General features: G+C 55.8%; 1 protein-coding gene across 4 annotated transcripts in view; it reads left to right on the plus strand.

The window, feature by feature from the left end:
- The window catches only part of ANTXRL (ANTXR like), a 41,840-nt gene that overhangs the window by 10,370 nt on the left and 14,041 nt on the right, over nucleotides 1-17,429 (plus strand). For 3 of the 4 annotated variants that reach the window (XM_055275441.2, XM_055275438.2, XM_055275440.2), the window contains 10 exons: nucleotides 25-93; nucleotides 440-520; nucleotides 611-671; nucleotides 5,334-5,432; nucleotides 7,597-7,666; nucleotides 8,193-8,271; nucleotides 9,992-10,081; nucleotides 11,343-11,381; nucleotides 12,403-12,582; nucleotides 14,175-14,255. In XM_055275441.2, coding sequence (XP_055131416.1) covers nucleotides 25-93; nucleotides 440-520; nucleotides 611-671; nucleotides 5,334-5,432; nucleotides 7,597-7,666; nucleotides 8,193-8,271; nucleotides 9,992-10,081; nucleotides 11,343-11,381; nucleotides 12,403-12,582; nucleotides 14,175-14,255 — 849 coding nt within the window. The remainder of the gene's footprint in view (nucleotides 1-24; nucleotides 94-439; nucleotides 521-610; nucleotides 672-5,333; nucleotides 5,433-7,596; nucleotides 7,667-8,192; nucleotides 8,272-9,991; nucleotides 10,082-11,342; nucleotides 11,382-12,402; nucleotides 12,583-14,174; nucleotides 14,256-17,429) is intronic. The other variant, XM_055275439.2, reaches the window with a different exon arrangement.

The raw sequence follows: 17,429 nt of genomic DNA on the forward strand, positions 1-17,429 counted from the left end.
TATGCAATGCCTTATTTCCCTTAGGCTCAAAAGGCTCGGAAACTGGGGGCCAACGTTTACACCCTGGGTGTGGCTGATTATAACCTGGACCAGGTAATTCCAAACAGGTAACCAGGCACCACTTTCGAGCCTAGTGAGGAAAGGCATCCCAGGTGGCCTTCCCAGGGCCACCCTGAGGACGATTGTCTAAGCTGCCCCAAGTGAGTTGGGCCAACCCATGGCCACTGCAGAAGTGATTGACAGTGTGTTATATAAATCCCACCATGCCAGAGGGGAGGGTGGAAGAGCTCCCCGCTCCCCAAGAGTGGGCTGCTGGCTGGAGAAGGCCTGACATTCTGCTGCCCCCAAAGCATGGGGGCAAGACACTGTCCCCTGGGCCGGGGGTCTGCTGCATCCTCACCTCCTGGCGGGGAGTCCAAGCCAGCCCTGCTCTCTGTAGATAACAGCAATTGCAGACAGCCCTGACCACGTGTTTGCAGTGGAGAATGGCTTCAAGGCCCTGAGAAGCACCATTGATGCTGTGAGTGGGTGGAGGTGAGGGGCTGGGGACCTGGCTCCTGTGGCTGGAAGCTCACTCTCCCTGCCCCGCCCCACCCCTCCTGTGTTCCAGCTCATGTCAAAGGTCTGTCTTGATGTGACATCGGTGGAGCCTTCCTCTGAGTGTGTAGGAGGTGAGAGCTGTGGAGGCCCTGCGGTTGCCAAAGGGTGGTGTGCATGAGTGCATGTGTGTATGGAGTGTGTGCATTTGTTTGGTATGTGTGGGGGAGGAGGTGTGTGGGGGAGGAGGTGTGTGGGGGAGGAGGTGTGTGGGGAGTGTGTGAGTGTGGTGTGTGTATGTGGTGTGTATGTGTTTGGTGTGTGTGGTATGTGTGTATGTAGTTTGTGTGGGTGCAGTATGTGTAGTATGTGTGGAAAGGTGTGTTGTGGGAGGCTTGATATGTGTGAATTCTGCGGGAGAGGGTAATATGTGGTCTGTGTGCTGTGGAAATGTGTGTGTGATTGTGTGGGGTGTGTATATGTGCTGTGAGTGTGGTGTGTTTTGGGGCATGCATGAGTGATGCATTTGTGTGTGTTGTATTGTGGGGTGTATGTTGTGTGGGAGCTGAGGTGCTGTGTAATATGTATGTGGGGGTGTGAGTGTATGTAGGGGAGCATATATGCGTGTGTGTGTGGTGTATGTGCAGTGTGTGTGTGTGGCATGAGTGGGGGTCTTGTGGGAGTGTGTGGGAAGGTTGCCTGGTGTTTGGAAGGCTGCTGATGTGTGGGAAGGGTGTCTGGTATGCAGGTATGTGGTGTCCAGTGTGTGTTTGTGTCATATGGGGAGTTGGGAGTGTGTTGCTGATGTGTGTGGTGTGCGTATGGGATATGTGGTGTGTCTTTGGTATTTTTGATGTTCGTGTGTTTGCTATTTATGTGTGTGTGTGGTGTGTGGGTGTGTGTGCTTCAGGTGTGTGGTGTGTGGTGTGATGTGTGTGGTATGGGGTGGGTTGAGTGTGTTTGTGGTCCAGTGTGCACGGGTGGGAGGGTGTGGATGTGTGGCCCACATGGGTGTGAATGTGAGTGTTGGTGTGGGGGGAATATGTGGGGGTGGTGGTGTGAGTACCTGTGTACAATTAGTGTGTTGTTACCTCACAACAGTAAGTTTAACTCTAAAGCAAGAAAAGACATGTGTGAGAAGCTCTCAGTAAAACACTAACAAATGGCATGGAGCAGCAGCTAACCCAGACCATGGGCCAGGAGCAGCCAGGGCTCCTCCCAGGAAGGCCAGGCAGGTGCAGGAGCTGAAATATCTGTGTAATTTACCACATCAACAAAACAGGAAACAGGAACCAAGCGGTTATCTCGGGATGAAGAACAAGAAGTAGGGGCGTCAACATCCCACAGCACCCTGTGAGCAGAAGGAAACCTCCACAGCCCGACAAAGGCGTCCACACAAACACCCTCGGCTCACCTCAGTCCCACAGGATCAATCCCAGTGCCTGTCCATGCTGTCTGGGACGTAGCGAGGATGCCCTCTTGCCAGCAGGGGTCCCAGCATGGGTGGTGACAGCCCTGTGTGGGGCTCTGTGATGCCTCTGTCTGTCCTGAGCTTTTTCTGTGCAGGCTGGGGGTCTGCATGGCCGGCAGTTGCACAACTGCGGCTGTTGGAGATGAAGGGGACATTACGGGGCCCTTAGCAAGACCACGAGGCCTCCAGCAGCTGGGCTCTGGCCTCCCTGTTCCTTACTGCAGGGTGCCCTGGCAGTAGGCTGTGGGGACAGACACACCGTCCATGTCTGAGCTCTGCTCTCCATGGTCACACGACCAGGAGCAAATTGTCCAACGCCAGTGAGCTCCCATGAACAGAAGTGCCTCCCATGAACAGAAAAGACGCTGTCAGGCCTGTTGTGAGTCCAAAGGCACTGGGCTGTGCGGGGACTGGCACAGGGCTGGGAGCTGGCAGGTCCCTGAAACAGGAGCTGTGCTGGCACTTCCATGATTGGTCCTGGGCTCTGTCCCCGACCCCGCCTCTCCCCGATGCAGAGCGGAGGGTAGGGGTGGAGTAGAGAGAGCTCCCCTCCCTCTTGGGGTCTCTTTCTGCTGCTCCTGATTTAAAGCCACTCAGCCTAGCAGCCAGTGTGACAGCTGTGCTCCTCTGATGATGTCCCCTGGACATGCACAGGCTGTGGCGTCTGAGCAGCCCTGTCAACCCTAGCTGAGGATGTGAGTCGTCACTCCTCCCTGGAGGCAGCTGAGTGGAGGTGGCAGATGCCCTCTGCCCACCAGCTCGGCCTTCTGCCTCTGCTCACGTGGCCCAGCAGTCATAGCCCTGACCTGTCAGCTGTCGGCTGAGTTGTGCAAAGCTGCCCCACATGGAGGGTGACAGTCACAGGAGGGAAAGGCCAAGGCAAGAGCCTGAAACCCAAATGCAACAGAATGATCCCTCTCAGCAGGCTGCCACCAAGAAGCCAAGAGGTTTCCAGGGAGCCCAGGAAGGAGGCCAGGGAGGGAGGCACACAGCCCAGACTCCCCCGTTCAGTCCTGGGCCTCCTATCCAGCCTGGCAGAGGCCTCTGCTGGGCTCACTGCTCCAGGCCCATCCTGAGGCCATCTGCCACACATGGCTGGAGGGTTTTGACAGGCACCTCCCTCTCCAGCCTGGCAGGTGTCTGAGGCTCTTAGCAGGACCCCCAGGCCCTCCAGGGGCCACTCCCTGTTCTGGGCCCCTGTGCAGAGGTGGGACCAGGTGGAGCATAGGCACTCTGCAAGCCCTGCCTCACCTTGAAGGGCCAAGCCCACCTGCCCTTCACAGCCCTGTTCAAAGGGCACCTCATCCTGGAAGCCTTCCCTGATGACCAGCCCCTCTGACTCCTTGCAGCCCAAGGGCTTGGTCTGTCCCTCTCATCAGTCACTTGTTACCCAGGATGTATCATGACTTCTGGTTGTCTATGTCTAAGCATCATTTTCTTATTTAGTTCTTTGGTTTTCTTCCACCCTTTTATTGTTGAAATTTTCAAACCTGTAGGTGAGTGGAAAGGATTGTACAATGAACACAAACACACCTATATCCACCACTGGGATTTTACAATCAATGTTTGGCCATTTTCCTTTATTTCTCCCTCTCTCTCTGTCTTCATCCATCCATCTTGAAAAAAAAAAAAATGCTTGCTTGCAATACATAATCCTGACACAGCTCAGAATGTAATCTGCAATTACCCTGTCCATGGAGCTTTGGGACAGCCCTCAGCCCTGCTTAGAGTGGCCAAGTTGGGCTGACCAAGGTGCACAGGCCACAGGCCCAGTTGCTTCCTCCTGGGCACACACTGAGCCTAGTGTCTGGCTGGCCAGGGCTTTTTGGAAGCCTGAGTGAGGAAGATGTTGCCTGGCAGCATCAGATTTGGAAGCAGCTGCTGTCAGCTTTAGCTGTGGGAGAGGACCCCATGCTTGCCCTGAGGGGGCCCATGTCTAGTTGCTCAGCACAGGGCACCTAGATGGCCTTTCCTGCTCTCTCACAGCCTCAGTGCCCCCACCAGGCCCAGGGTTTTCCGAGGACAGCATAGTATCCATCAAGTGGGTGCCCACGAGTACTGGGCTGGCACCTTGAGCAGGAGGAGCAGGCCAGGCCCAGCCAGCTGATGTCAGCAGTCAGTGCTGAGGGGCTTGAAGTGAGGTGGGCCTTGGAGCTCCTCATCTGAGGAGCATGGTTCCCTAGGTCCCAGCCAGGAGCTGACATGGAGAAACACAAACCCACTAAGGCCTGCATTTCCCATTTCCCAAGAAAGCTGGAAATCTAGATATTTGTGGTTAATGTTCGGGCTTTCAACTGCAGTCTCCCATTTTAAAAGCCTCAGAAAGCATGTCGGTAAGCCAGCTTCACCCACAGCCCACCTTGAAGGTGTGACGCTGCAGGAAGGCAGGAAGCAGGGTTCACAGGAAGCTTTCCTTGGGTGCATGGACCGGGGGCACCCCAGGCATCAGCAGGGATTGGAATGCGGGGGGCCTGAGCCAGGAGGCAGGGGTGGAGGCCAATGCCCTTGGCAGCTGCAGACCTGCCGGAATCCTGGCTGGCTCCTGGGGCCAGCCCTCACCTGCGTGTGTCATCCCCTGTGGTGTTTGTCTCAGGGCAGGAGCCACAATGGTGGAAGGACACACTCCTTGAGCCTCAGGATGGGTGCCCTGTGGTCCTTCCTGGTGCAGGAAGAGCAGAATATGAGGAATCACCTGTAGGTCTCTGGAATCGCAGCTAAAACGGGGCTTCTGTGATGGATTCCCTTGAGCAGGGTCCTAGATGGCTCTCCTGCCCCACCTGAGTCCTGGCCCTGCCCCTGTGGGTGTCCTGCCTGCCACAGGCACACAGAAAGACAGGGAAGAGAGACCCTGAATGTTCAGCAGCCCTGAAGGAGGCATCGAGGCCTGGGTGCCCAGCTAAGGCATGAGACATGGTGTCTTCAGGCAGCATTATGGCTCCGCTTATACCTTACATCAGGGAGGGCCTGGCTGAGTGCACGGCCTGCACACCTGGGGCCGAGGGAGCACCACAAATTTCAGGGCAGGAATAGCACTCTGAGCCTGCCCTGTGCAAGGACCAAGGCCTTTCCTGAGCGTGTTGGTTCAGGAATGGTAGGGAGAGGGCCCTTGAGTGTTCAAGGCCCAGATGCTTTCTCCTGGACCCTCGGTGACACCAGATGAAGATTTGACCCAGTGGACACATAGATGTTGGTTCAGACACATCTCCTTCCTTACAGGAGCCTCTGCGAATTCAGTTTTGGGGGAGGATCTCCGGGAACAGGGAGGTCAGAGGGAAGGCAGTCCCCTACTCTTCCTCACTCAACCTTTTGAATGTTGTCCTTGCAGAACCTTACCATGTGGTTATTCATGGAAATGGCTTTCAGAATCTAAAGAAACAGGATGAAGTTATTTGCAGATTTATCTTCAATGAAAGCACTATCATTGGTAAGTTGTCTCCTCGGTGCCTCTGAGTCACGTATTTCCCACACAATGTTGCCTTTCCCCACAGCCAGCCAAGCCTCCCAGCCCTTGCCAACCATGCCCTGTGGACCTTATGGGGTTAGAGGCAGACCCAGGTGATCTGCCTGCCCTACCAGGGCCTTCTGCCTCCCTGTGGTGGCAGCTCCTGGGAAAGGGGATACCCAGCCTACCTCTATAAAGGGCACTCAGCTGCCTCCTCTGTGGGCCTGTAGATGTACTGGCTTCCCACCCTGGAGGTTACCATCTACCTCTCCATACACAGGCCAGCACCGACGTCTCACAGCGGGGAGCCCATGCCACAGCTGTGAGCACCTGTGTAGATGGCCATTCTGCTCCTGGTTGATGGCTTATCCAGGAGTAAAAGGAAGCTTATTTTTTAGAATAATTGAGAACAACCTTTAAAACTACTTTCACTATTAGGAAGATATCCTTGGAAAATGTCCCTGGAGTGTTGGCCACCACTGAACACGCCTCCCTTGCACCACACACTAGATGGCAGCTTGCCTTCCCTGGTGGCTGATGCCAGCCTGGAGGTGCAGGTCAGGGAGAGACTTCCCTCTGTCCTGAATCTGTCCCTGCAAGGCAGCAGGGGCAGAGCCTGGTTCTGGCTTCTGGAAGCGCCTGGATGCAATTTTTGACAACCGAAATAACAAACAGAGAAAGTGTCTCTAAACAGAAGTGCTATTTATTCAGGAACAGGACATTGCAATGGAAAACACATGCCAGAGTAAACTATGTGCATTTTTAGGGAGGTGAAAAAAAAAAACAGAGAAAGGCTTTTAAAGGAAAATGAGGAGGATGCCATAATTGTTTTGAAATCATCCTTGGCAAAAAGGTCAATACAATGGGTTCTGCCAGTCCTAGGTTGGCCATGCAGTTGATGGGCCCTGGGAAGCTGGGGGCTCCTGGCAGCCGAGCCCAGTGGGTAGAGAGCTGTAGCCAGGCCAGCAGGCAGATGCAGCAGGGCTCACGCCCTCCCCGACACTTCAGGAGGCATGAAAAGGGCGTGGGCTCAGGAGTGAGAATGTTCCATGTCTACACCTTACGGAACTCTCCTGAGCCCACCACGCTGCCACAAAAATGAATAAATACATAAATAAACAAAAATTGGAAAACAAAATTACAGACTTAAAAAAAAAAACCCAGTTACCTCCTCAGACTTCCCCATCTTGGTAAATGGTGTCACTGTCCACCTGGTTGTTCTGGCCAAACATTCAAATGTCATCTTTGACTCCTCTGAGGTTCCTCTTCACATCCATCCCACCAGCAAGTCCTGTTGCCTCCATGTGCGAACTATATCCTGGATCTGCCCAACCTGGACAGATTCACTGCACAAGAAATAAAACCCCAACCCCTTTCCAGGGCCCACGAGGCCCTGCCCCCTGTCCTGGGTCACCTCTTTCCCTCCTTGACAAGGTCAGCAAGTCACTGCCCAGAGCATTGGCACATGCCACTCTCTCAGCCCCAAGCACGCTTACCTGGGATCTTTGTCTGGCTGGCTCCTCATCTTTTTAATCTCAGCTGGAATGTCACCTCTTCAGAGGTAATTTATTATTCATGGAAGTTTACAATACTATACAAAATAACAAGAACTGTACTATCAACTTAAAGAAGCCATCACCTACTTTCAGTAATTCTCAACCTGCCCCCACCTGCTTTCCTTGGTACCCTTACCGCAGAGTATTTTGAAGCAAATCCCTGGCCTTGCATCATTTCATGTTCCTCTAGACCAGAAATTGTGGCTCTACAGATAGGAGAAGTCACGCAGAATGAAGCGGCTGTCCCTTCCCCTCTAGTCCCCTCACCTCCTGTGGTCATGGACATCACAGCACATTGCACTCTCGTCATCTGTTTTGTCCTGTTTTTTATTTTGTTTTCTGTGTCCCATGCAATCACTAAAGGTGAGTCTGTGAGAGCAGACACTGTGCCTGCCTGTTCCTGTTACACAACAGAGCGCTGCACAGGGCCTGGGTGTGGCAGGTGCTTGCAGGGGTCTGTGCAGTAGGAAGGCAGAGCCCAGATGCTGGTCCTGGGCCACAGTGTCAGCCCTGCATCCTGAGGACAGACGTGGGGAGGAACAGTGGACAGACAGGTGCATTGACATTCTTCTCATGTCATTTTCTTTTAGATGAAAAGCCAACCAGTATCGACAATAATTCCATGAATTGCCCTGGGCCAAAACTAGAAAAACCTGGAGAGTAAGTGCCCCTGGCAGGAGGCCCTAGAGAGCAAGAGACCAGGGAGTCAGGGTTGGGCACCGTGAGGTGTACAGAATGTGGATGCCCCCCCTCTGCTGGGGCAGCACATGTCTGTGGCTGGGCAAAGAGCACCCTCCTCCCCACGTCCCTTGCTAGTGGCCCCCAAGGTATTCAGGGATCTGCAGTGTCCTAGGGTCTGTGAGGAGGGCAGGATGCAGGAGATGATTGCCAGAGGAATGGCACCTTTGCTCCAGGTTGCCTCTCAGAGTGAAGCCAACAGACTGTAAATACAGAAGAGCTGGGATGGTGACACCAAGCAGCGGTCCCTGGTCGTTTAGGACATGTTCACAATGGCATGAGACCCCATGCAGAGCCCCTCACTGCCTGACCCACTTACCCTTTGGTCATCATTGCTGAGTTTACGTGCAAGTGTTTGGGGAATGACCTCTCATTACTCATGCTGTCCAAGGGCAAGAACTGCATCTCTCCGGGCTGGCTCTCACCATCTGCATTTTCTGTGCTTTAGGGAGTACTCTATTGAAGTCAGCTTGAACAAAGGCAAAACATTCTTCAAGAGCAATGTCAGCATCACCAGCACCACATGTGTGAGTACCAGCATGGGGCTACAAACACGTATGAGGACTGTCCAGAGCCTCTGCACTAGAAGGAGATATACCATGGGGAGCACAGAAAGGGCAGACAGTTCCCAGGCAGTCCCAGAAAGTCACATGTGCAGCAGGCACCTGAGGCTGCTCCAAGCTGGCTTCCAGATGGTGCAGGTGGGTGAGGCTGGGAGATTGTCTGCCAGGAGCCAGAGTCCAGCACCTCTAAGCCAGGACCTCAGGCCCAGGAGTTCTGGAGGATTCCACACACTGCCGTCAGGGTGTGTGTGTGCTGCTGAACTGGTGCCCCAGATGCTGATCTGGTCCTGAACCCGCTCATGACCCTGGCCCCTGAGCCTGCCTGGTGGTCACTTGCTATCATTTCCTAGATGCCTTCAGCCCCCTTTCTGCCTCTCCTCCTTGCTCAGGCCCCTGAGATGACCCTCTCTGCTCCCTCGCCAAGCCCTGCAGTATGTCCCTTCCTGCTGCTGAAGGGGAGGCTCTCAGGCACTCGGACCCGAGCTCAGCTCCAAGAAGCCCCTGGGAATGGAGGTGCTGTGCCCCCGGTGCCTGCTCTTCAGAGCTCCACATCTTTGGGCAGTTTGGCCCGGGGCCGCATAGGCAGGAGGATGTGCTGGAGGGACGGGCGGGAGGCCTGAGCCCACTCCACCGCCTTGTACCCAGTCTCAGTTGTGAGGACACACCAGTGTTGAGAGTCCTCCCTCTGGGTCTACCCTTGCCTGTCCCTGCACATCCACGCATGGATCTGCAGGCTGAATGCACACATTCCCCATCAGGAATCTACCCACTGACAGCCCGACTGTGACAGGCACATCAGGAGCAGCCCTGGGGCTCCCACCTTGCCAGCGGCCTTCATGCTCAGCCTCAGTGGTTCCTTTCCTTCAGCCAGCCAGGTTCCCAGCACAGATCCCCTCCCCCCACCTCCCCTCTCCCCCTCTCCTCCCCTCCCCTCTCCCCCTCCCCTCCCCTCTCCCCCTCCCCTCCCCTCTCCCCCTCCCCTCCCCCTCCTCCCCTCTCTAGCCTTCTCTTAAGTAGGGCTCTGGATCTGGGGAAGGCCTGAGCATCCTGCGTTCCCACGATGCTGCCCAAGTTTCCCTTATTGTGAAGAACACCCAGAGAAGTGTTCCCGTTGCTTACACCCCATGTGGCCCTGGTTCTGAGCCAGGACTTGGAGCTCTCTAAATCTCACAAGTGCCCCCAGGGAGGGCGGCTCATTTCCTTTGGTGTGGAGGCTGAGGCTCAGAGCAGTGCGTGGATGTGCCCAAAGTGCAGAGCCTGGAAGTGGGGAGAGTGGCTGTGGGGGATGGACCCGGGTCTCCTGTCCCTGCTCCTGTGCTTGCACCTCCACCCTCACCCGTCTTTGTACCGGTAGATTTTGTGGTCCTCACAGAAGCCCTGTGCTGCAGGTGAGGTGTGCAGTGAGGGTGGGCTCATCAGACCACAGAAGCTTCCGGGACTTTCTTGGCAGGGCCCTGGGGCAGAGACTTTCAGCAGGGCCAAAGAAAGGGTCTATAGCTCTCTGGGGCCCAGCCCTGGCCACTGGCCCCACTGTGGTACCAGACGGGGCCAGCTAGGGAGAGCGAGGAGTGGGCAGATGGGCCACCAAGTGGTGGGCACGGGGAAGAGGCCACCGAGGCCTTCCCAGGCCTGGCATTCCTCTGTCCCTTAGGCGTGGTTCATGGTGCTCTCTTTTCTCCACCAGGGCATTTTTCGCAACTGGCTCTATTTTGTGCCGCTCCTGCTGCTTGCGCCACTGCTGCTGTGTTGTGTCTGGCTGCTATGCCGCAAGAAGGCAAGTGCTCCCTGCCCGCCCAGCCCTGGGGCCCAGGCACAGGCCCGCCCTCTGTGGGACTCTAACATGTGACTGCCCCGTGATCCTGCCTGTGGGAAGTTTCCCTCAGCTCTCAGCTCATCACGTGAGCCCAGGGAGTCGCAGACCTGTCCACACGTTCCCAGAGCCTAGCAAGCCTGGGCTTCTGCAGGGCCTCCTGCCCCAGGCTGGCCACAGAGAGCTGGCCTGGAATGCCCTGGACATGGGTTTGAGGCCTGCCCTGGCTCTTAGAGAAAAGTGACCCCAGAACCCCTGAAACCAGGGCTGCCTCAACAATCCGGACTTCTGGAAGCCTCAGATGGACAAGGGCCAGGAGGTGGCCTCTGTGTGGAGGGAGGAAGAGAGGGGCCCCCATGAGGTCCTGATGGTCCAAATGGAGGACGGTGCTGTAACCCCCAGCTGTCTGTGCCTTGAGGAACCAGCGTGGATCTCGGCACATGTCTGGTGCCTTCCCCATTCCTTCATCTGTCTTTACTGAGCTCCAGCTTCCCCTGGGCCTCATGCTGGGCTGTGTAGGGACAGAAATGAAGCAGCCACCATTCCCCACAGGCAGCTCACAGTCCTGTCCTGTCAGGGCTGAGGGTGAAATGTCCACCCCACAGGAGTGGGAAGGGCTCCCTGTAAGGCAGAGCAGGACCCAAAAACAGAGATGGAGCCCGGGGCAGGGAAGATGGAAGGGGTGCTGGGAGCTGGGGTGGACGGACCCAGCTCAGAGAGCTGCCGACAGAGGACAGAGCAGAGGGAGGAGAGGACAGAGCTCAGCCCAGGGAACACGCAGGGCTCATGTCTGCATAGGGAGCTGCACAGGGAGGAAGCCCGGGACTCAGCCATGAGGCTGGGAGTTCAGGGAGGGCTCCTGGGGACAGACAGGCTTTCCATAAGGAAGGGAAGACGGGCGGACGCTCTCTTCTCCTTGTGGCTGTGGGCCGAGAAGGACAATTGCAGGGGCTGAGCCTCACTAGGGACCTGGTCCCCGGCCTGGCTGACCCCTAGGAACCCCACAGCGGCGGTACAGGAGTTCCCCTTGGGTAAGGTTGGAGGCTTAGGCCTGGGAGGAGGAGCCTGCCGGGTACAACTTCACAGGCTCAGGGTGGCCAGAGTGACACCGCAAAGGCAGTGCTCTGTCCTGGTGCTCCAGGCCAGGGTCCCAGCTGTGTGCAGGGCCAAGGCAGAGCCCGCCCACCCCCATTCAGCCTGCGTTTGTCTCTTTTGAACATTCTAGACTGTCAAGGAGTCACCACCTGTGCAGAAGCCAGAAAAGGTAAGTCACAGTTCTGGTCCCGATATTGTCACTTTCCAACGAGCCCACTGACCTTCACCAAGAGTGCCATGAAGGCTGGGCCCCATGATCTCTATCTGCTTGAGCAGAGAAGAAGGTGACAGAGGGGCAGAATGGAGCCCGAGAAGATGGGGGACTCACAGTGATGTCCCCAGCACGCCCTTCCCGCTCCCTGCACCCCTTAACATAAGCCTTGTCACCAATTCACAGCCTGGGGTGGCCAGTTTCAGCAACTGTGATGATCTGTCCTGAATAAATGGGGCTCTCTGTCAATATCCCAAGGACCTTTTGTAAGATGCTAAGGACAGAGGCGCTCTGGAAAAGGAGTCCCGTGTTTCAGGGACCTGGCCCTGTCCCCAGGTTATAGAGGCAGGTGTGGCTCCATTTGGCCTCCCTGGATCCATATCTTGTGGCAGGGACCAGGGGCTGGCTGGGGTTAGCCGCTCAGGACTACAGGCCTGAGGGATGGGGGAGTCCTGGTGGGCACCGAGCTGGGAGGGACACCAGCCCAGTGAGCACAGGGGCCAGGAGTCTGGGAGCAGGTTGTGGCTCACCTGGGTTGGGAACCCACCCCAGGGGCCATGGGCAGTGGTGAGTAGCTGAGGCAGGAGGCCCTGAGCCTGGGATCAGGTGGGAACAGGCCTCCCTGGCCAAGGGTGGCCTCTGCGGTGCTGCTGAGTGGACTTGGGGAGGCTGCATCTGCAACCAGGTAGATGCAGACAGTCACCTGCAAATGCTGGGACCATTGCACAACCCCCAGAGCAGACCTCTTTCAACAAGGGCAGCCACGGGAGAACCAAGGGGACAGAGACAAAGTCGTTGGCATTTACGAGAAGAGCCATATCTGCCAACAAGGAGGAGTTTGCCTGTTTTTCACATGAAAGACCCTCCCCTGTGGTGTGGGTTTCTCTCTGGTCCTTTCATTCTCCAGACACACATCTGGGAGTGGCCAGCACTGTGCCCTGCCAGCACTGTCAGCAGACAATTGTTTTTCTTTATTTAGGAGCCAGAGCAGGAAAAACCACCATCTCCACCACCATCACCACCACCATCACCACCACCACCGCCTCCGCCTCCACCACCTCCGCCCCCGCCTCCGCCCCCAGCTGCTGTAAACACCTGCCCCACTGTGATTGTTTGTTGCTGTGGATGCCAAGGAGTGTGCGGGATGAGAGGGATAGAGGTGAGAAAGGCACAGTGGAGAGGGGCTGTGACACCAGGATGGGACTGTGGGAGGAGGGGGCAGCTGGGTCCCACTGCAGAGACTTGAGCCCTGGAGGAAGGCCGGCTCTACAGGGGCTGGACTTTGGACACTTGATGCCAAGAGCAACCAGATGCCCACCTCACCCTCATGCCCCAGTGGCAGGCATATATGAGGGCTCCTGCCCCTGAACCACCAGGTCTGTCCCCACACATTGAACTCCCTCTCTAGAAGGATCCATGTTTCTGTACAGTGGCAGCTTTTGATGTCTGACCAGTCCCTGGTTCCCACAGGGGTGCCTCAGCTCTGGCAATGGCCCCGGGCTTTAGACCACCTGCCTGCAGGTGCATGTGTCAAGCAACCTGAGTCACAAAAGGTCATGTAGATCAGAAGAAAAAATAGAAATGACCAGTTCTGACACACGTTCTCACCACCACGAACACTGCAAGGATGCCAGGGGCACCTGCCAGCCCAGGCAGCAGGATCTTCAGGCAGTGAGGAAGAGCTGTCACTGAGTGGGCTTGTCGCCTGCTGAGATGGGCTGACAGGTGCTGCAGGGAGGGGAGGAGGTGGAGACCTGAAAGCGCCCTCACAAGACACCTGTGCAGGAGCTTGAGCCCCAGAGCCAACACAACAGCCACTCTCCCGGAGGAAACCTCCTTCACGGGCGGGTCCAGGGCCCATCTTGCTGAGGGGAACCCAGCCAGGCAGCGGCAGGGGGCCCTGCACAGGGGTAGAGAGGGCACCTGGGTGGCTGGTGTTGAGGGAGAAGGACCCCAGAGTTCCTGCCTGGTTCTGCCCCTCTCCCCCTTGGTCCTGGCTTTGTCTGTGGTCGGATCTCTTGCTTCCTGCTGGGAGGGTCAGGCTCCTCTGCAGCCTCAGTGGGCATCTGGGGAAGCCAGGCCTGTCTCTCCTCAGAGTGTGGGGCACAGAGAAGCCAAAACACAGCCTCCAGGGGGAGGAAGTCGCCTGCCAGTGGCCTGCACTGCCTTGCAACGCACAGCCCTCATGCCATCCCCACCAAGGCCCAAAAAGGCCTGACTGCAGCACCGAGTGGCAAAGGGGCTGCCCACCATGGGCCCTGGGCTGCTTTCTGGCCTATTTTATCTCTGTCTTCCTCTTCTCTCTTCCCTGGTCTCAGGTACCTACTCCCTGAGCAGGGCATGGTCCTCTCACCTGCCTTCCCCTTGTGTGCCCCAGCAGCAAGGCTCCTTCTCCCTGCCATGAGCTCCTGCCCAGGCCCCCATGCTGGGCCCCCAGGTCTAACTCATGCTCCCCTTCAGGACCTCTGCTTGGAACCACAGGCTCCTCCCGCCTTTGGACTTTTTGTCTGAATCTGGCGTTTTCTCTTCCTTCAGCAAAATACTGTTTTGTTCTAGATTCCAAAACTCTCTGTGGCCACAGTGACCACGTCCCCAGCACACAAGGCTGCCAGGCCCCTCCCCCAGAGGGAGATGGAAGCTTTGTCTGGGTGTGTTCCTGGGGACAGAGCCATGGGGGGCTGGGGAGTCCTGATGCCTTCTGGAGGCAGTGTCCAGGTTGCATGTCTTTCTCATGGCCACGTTGCTTTTCAGGGCAATCTGGATACCTTTTGTGACCTCTCTCACCCAAGTTGCTGCCAGGTGCCATGGATGTGGTGTCAGCGCAGGGACCAGGTAAGCTGGGGCACAGGGACACACTTGATGGACAGAAGGCCACTGCTTTTCCCCTGACCACTGTCCTCTGGGATTGGGGCTCAGAGAGCCATGTCAGGCATCTGCCAAAACACACAGAAACGGTGCCCATGGGCCTCCCAGCCAGTTTCTGGACATGGCACCCAAGCACTTCCTTTGTTCATCACCTGGGGCCAGGAGTGCTGGCTAGGATGGCTAACAGGGTCGTTGGGCAACAGTGACTGGTTCTAACAGGGAATAAGGATTCCTTCCTTGGTTCATTGCCTTGGGACCATGGGGAGGACCAAATTGTTAAGATTTTCTCTTTGTAACTTATTATGAATGAAGACTAATAATTATTAATGAGGCCTCAGTAATGTACAGAGTCCTCCCGTGGGCCAGTTGCTAGCCTAGGCCACACTTTCACTGTTTTTATCCTCCTAGTAACTGTACCTATGTGCTATTATTATCCAGTTTACTGAAGGGGACCGAAGTGCTGAGATATGAAGTAGCACGTCCCTGCTCCTAAAGCCCGCGAGTGATAGGGCTGGATGTGCACTGGGCCTGGCTCCTGCCCTTACTCTGCACTGCTCTCCTTTCAGATCAGCACCAAGGGGCTTCTCTGCTTAGGCCCCGGGGCCCTGGGGAGCCCTGCTTCTGGCTCAGCCTGGGGCTCATCTGCCTGTGCCTCCCACAGTCCAGTCCTTTGCACTTGGAAGATGATCTCATCCCTAGGGTTTATAGAGGGACCTGCACTGGCCAGACCTCCTGCATCAGGCCAGCACAGGCTGTCAGTGGCCAGGTGGCTGCGCATGGACAAGGCCTTGCAGGCTGCAAGCCTCTGGACGCTGCTGATGAGAAATGGGCCGGGAGCCCGCGGGAGGCGCGCTGACACCTGGCAGGGCATTGCCGGTGTCAGAGGCATGCAGGGCTCCTCCAGCCGCTGGGCTCCTGGCTCTGTGCCTCTGCACAGGGCTGTCAATCCCAGCTACGCTTGCAGAGAAGCCCACTTTCCATCCGAGGTCCCATAAGGCCTCTCCATGTTGCCACAGCCCAGTTCCAGTCACACAGCACTAGTCCAGCCTTATGCACTGAACAGGTGAGACACTTAGGAGGGATAGAGCTCAACGGACGAGTGTGAAAACAGGCACCTCAAGCAGAGGAAAGGCAAGAGGTGGGAGGGTTGGCATGGGAAAGGGCCAGAAATGGCCTTACTGTCCAGTGTGGTGAGACAGGGGATGGAGCAAGTCTCTGGAATTGTCTGATTCCTGACGGCAGCTCTTCGAAGCTAAGGTTTAGGGGTGGGGTGGTGGGGGGCAGAGTAAGTGCATTACGGAGGGCACTTACCACTGCTCAGGGCTCTGCCACGCCCTTGCCACTGTCATCGTGTGAAGTCCACCTTGCGATTCTTGGAAAAGGAGAGACAATCCCTGTTTCACTAATGGCAAAATAGAGACCCAGAGTGGCCCAGAGAGTTGCCTAAGGCCACCCAGATAGTAAGTAGCTGCCTCCAGGCTATCAGAAATCAACCCCAGATCTGTCCCTAACCCAGGGAGGCCCATAGCTATGCCTTGTAGACCTGGGCTCCCTTCTAGCTCGTCTGCCACAACCTAATTTGACCTTGTCCTTCCCAACTGTAGTCCTGAACATCCGACTGAGTGTATTGTAGGATTTCTGTCAGATACCCAAGAATTCAGAAAATCTGGCAGGAGTTCCCCATTCTCCTATTTGAGCCTTTGGTGTGCTGGCCCCAGGGTCTAACATGAATCATGCACTAAAGAGGATGCATCCCCCTGAAACCTTCAGCCAGTTTCAGTGCCACAGGGTTGGCCTGTAAGCCTAGTCATGAGTGTACAGAGCCAGACACCAGCCAGGCTGCTGGCGAGCTCAGCAGCTTCCTGCTTGGAAACACTGGGAATGTGCCCTTCCTGCAGGAGCCAGGGGATCCCTGAGTGAGGTGGAGCCCTGAGGCTGGAGGAGAGAGAGTGCATCTCAGTGAGAACCCGCTGGAGACCAGGCGTGGGTGGGTGGCTTGGCCCCAGCCAGGCAGCCCAACTGCAACTGCATGGCTGTGGAGGCATCAGTGAGATGTCCTGCCAGGACAGGTGTAGGCTGGCTGTCTCTTCCCTGCAGAGTGAAGAGGCCACCTGTGCTGCACACCCCTCTTCTAGGATCTCCCCTCAGGCAGGGATTCACTCAGGCCCTCAGCAGGTTGGGGGACCCTGACAGAACCAGTGCACGCCTCTTTCTCCATCCATGCCCCGGCCTTGTAGGGAGGCTGTTTCCAAACTCCTCTTCCTGACTTAGCATTGTGGGCTGACCTGGGGGTGTGATAAGCTCAGGGAGTTGATGAACGTGTTCGACTGGAGTGTGCTGTCGAATTTAGAGGAGCTGCTGCCTTTTAAAACTTTGCTTAGTTTATTGTTACAGCAAATCCAAACATTTTTGCATTTCGGCACATAATAATGCAGGAAATTCTCAAAGGCTCAGTTTACCAAAAACCTCAGCATTTTTGTGGCAAAAGCAGTCAGTCTTGTTTACTTTCAATTTTTGTTTTAAATTGAGTGTGTCTCCCTGCTCCATCACCTTCAGTTCCCTGAATAAACGCTTTGATAGTGTCCTCTTCTAGGCCATCCCCACTACACACTCATACAAAATGAAGCAGCAAGACTCCGAGGCTCTTGAGCCAAACTCTACCTCCCATCCATGCTGAGGATTCTCCTTCACCTTATCCTGTGGATACTCATGATGTTAATGGGAAACAATATTACTCGATCCATCAGGAAAGTCAGGCTAATAGTGTGAAACCTTACTCTCTGTCACCAAATATAGTGCCCACAATGATATAACAGCCTTTCCAGTGAGTTTAATTCGTGTGCGCACCACAGCAGGAGGCCCTTTAGAAACTGGATCTCGTTTCATTCTCACAACACCCAGAGGGCTCATAGCTGCCATTCATACCCAATCTTAAGGTGGGCAGACACTGTTGCAAGTACATTCCACAAACTAATATATGCCATAACTCTATTGTGGGGAGGAAGCTAGAGGCCCTGCAAAGTTAGGTAACCTACCCAGGGTCACACAGCCAGGAGCAATAGGACCAGCATCCAACAGCCTGGCTCCAGGTCCTTACTGTGTGCATGGCCACCTCTCTGTCCTGCAAGGTAGTCACTACTG

The sequence above is a fragment of the Symphalangus syndactylus genome, chromosome 4 (assembly GCF_028878055.3).
Source record: "Symphalangus syndactylus isolate Jambi chromosome 4, NHGRI_mSymSyn1-v2.1_pri, whole genome shotgun sequence".
NCBI lineage: Eukaryota > Metazoa > Chordata > Mammalia > Primates > Hylobatidae > Symphalangus > Symphalangus syndactylus.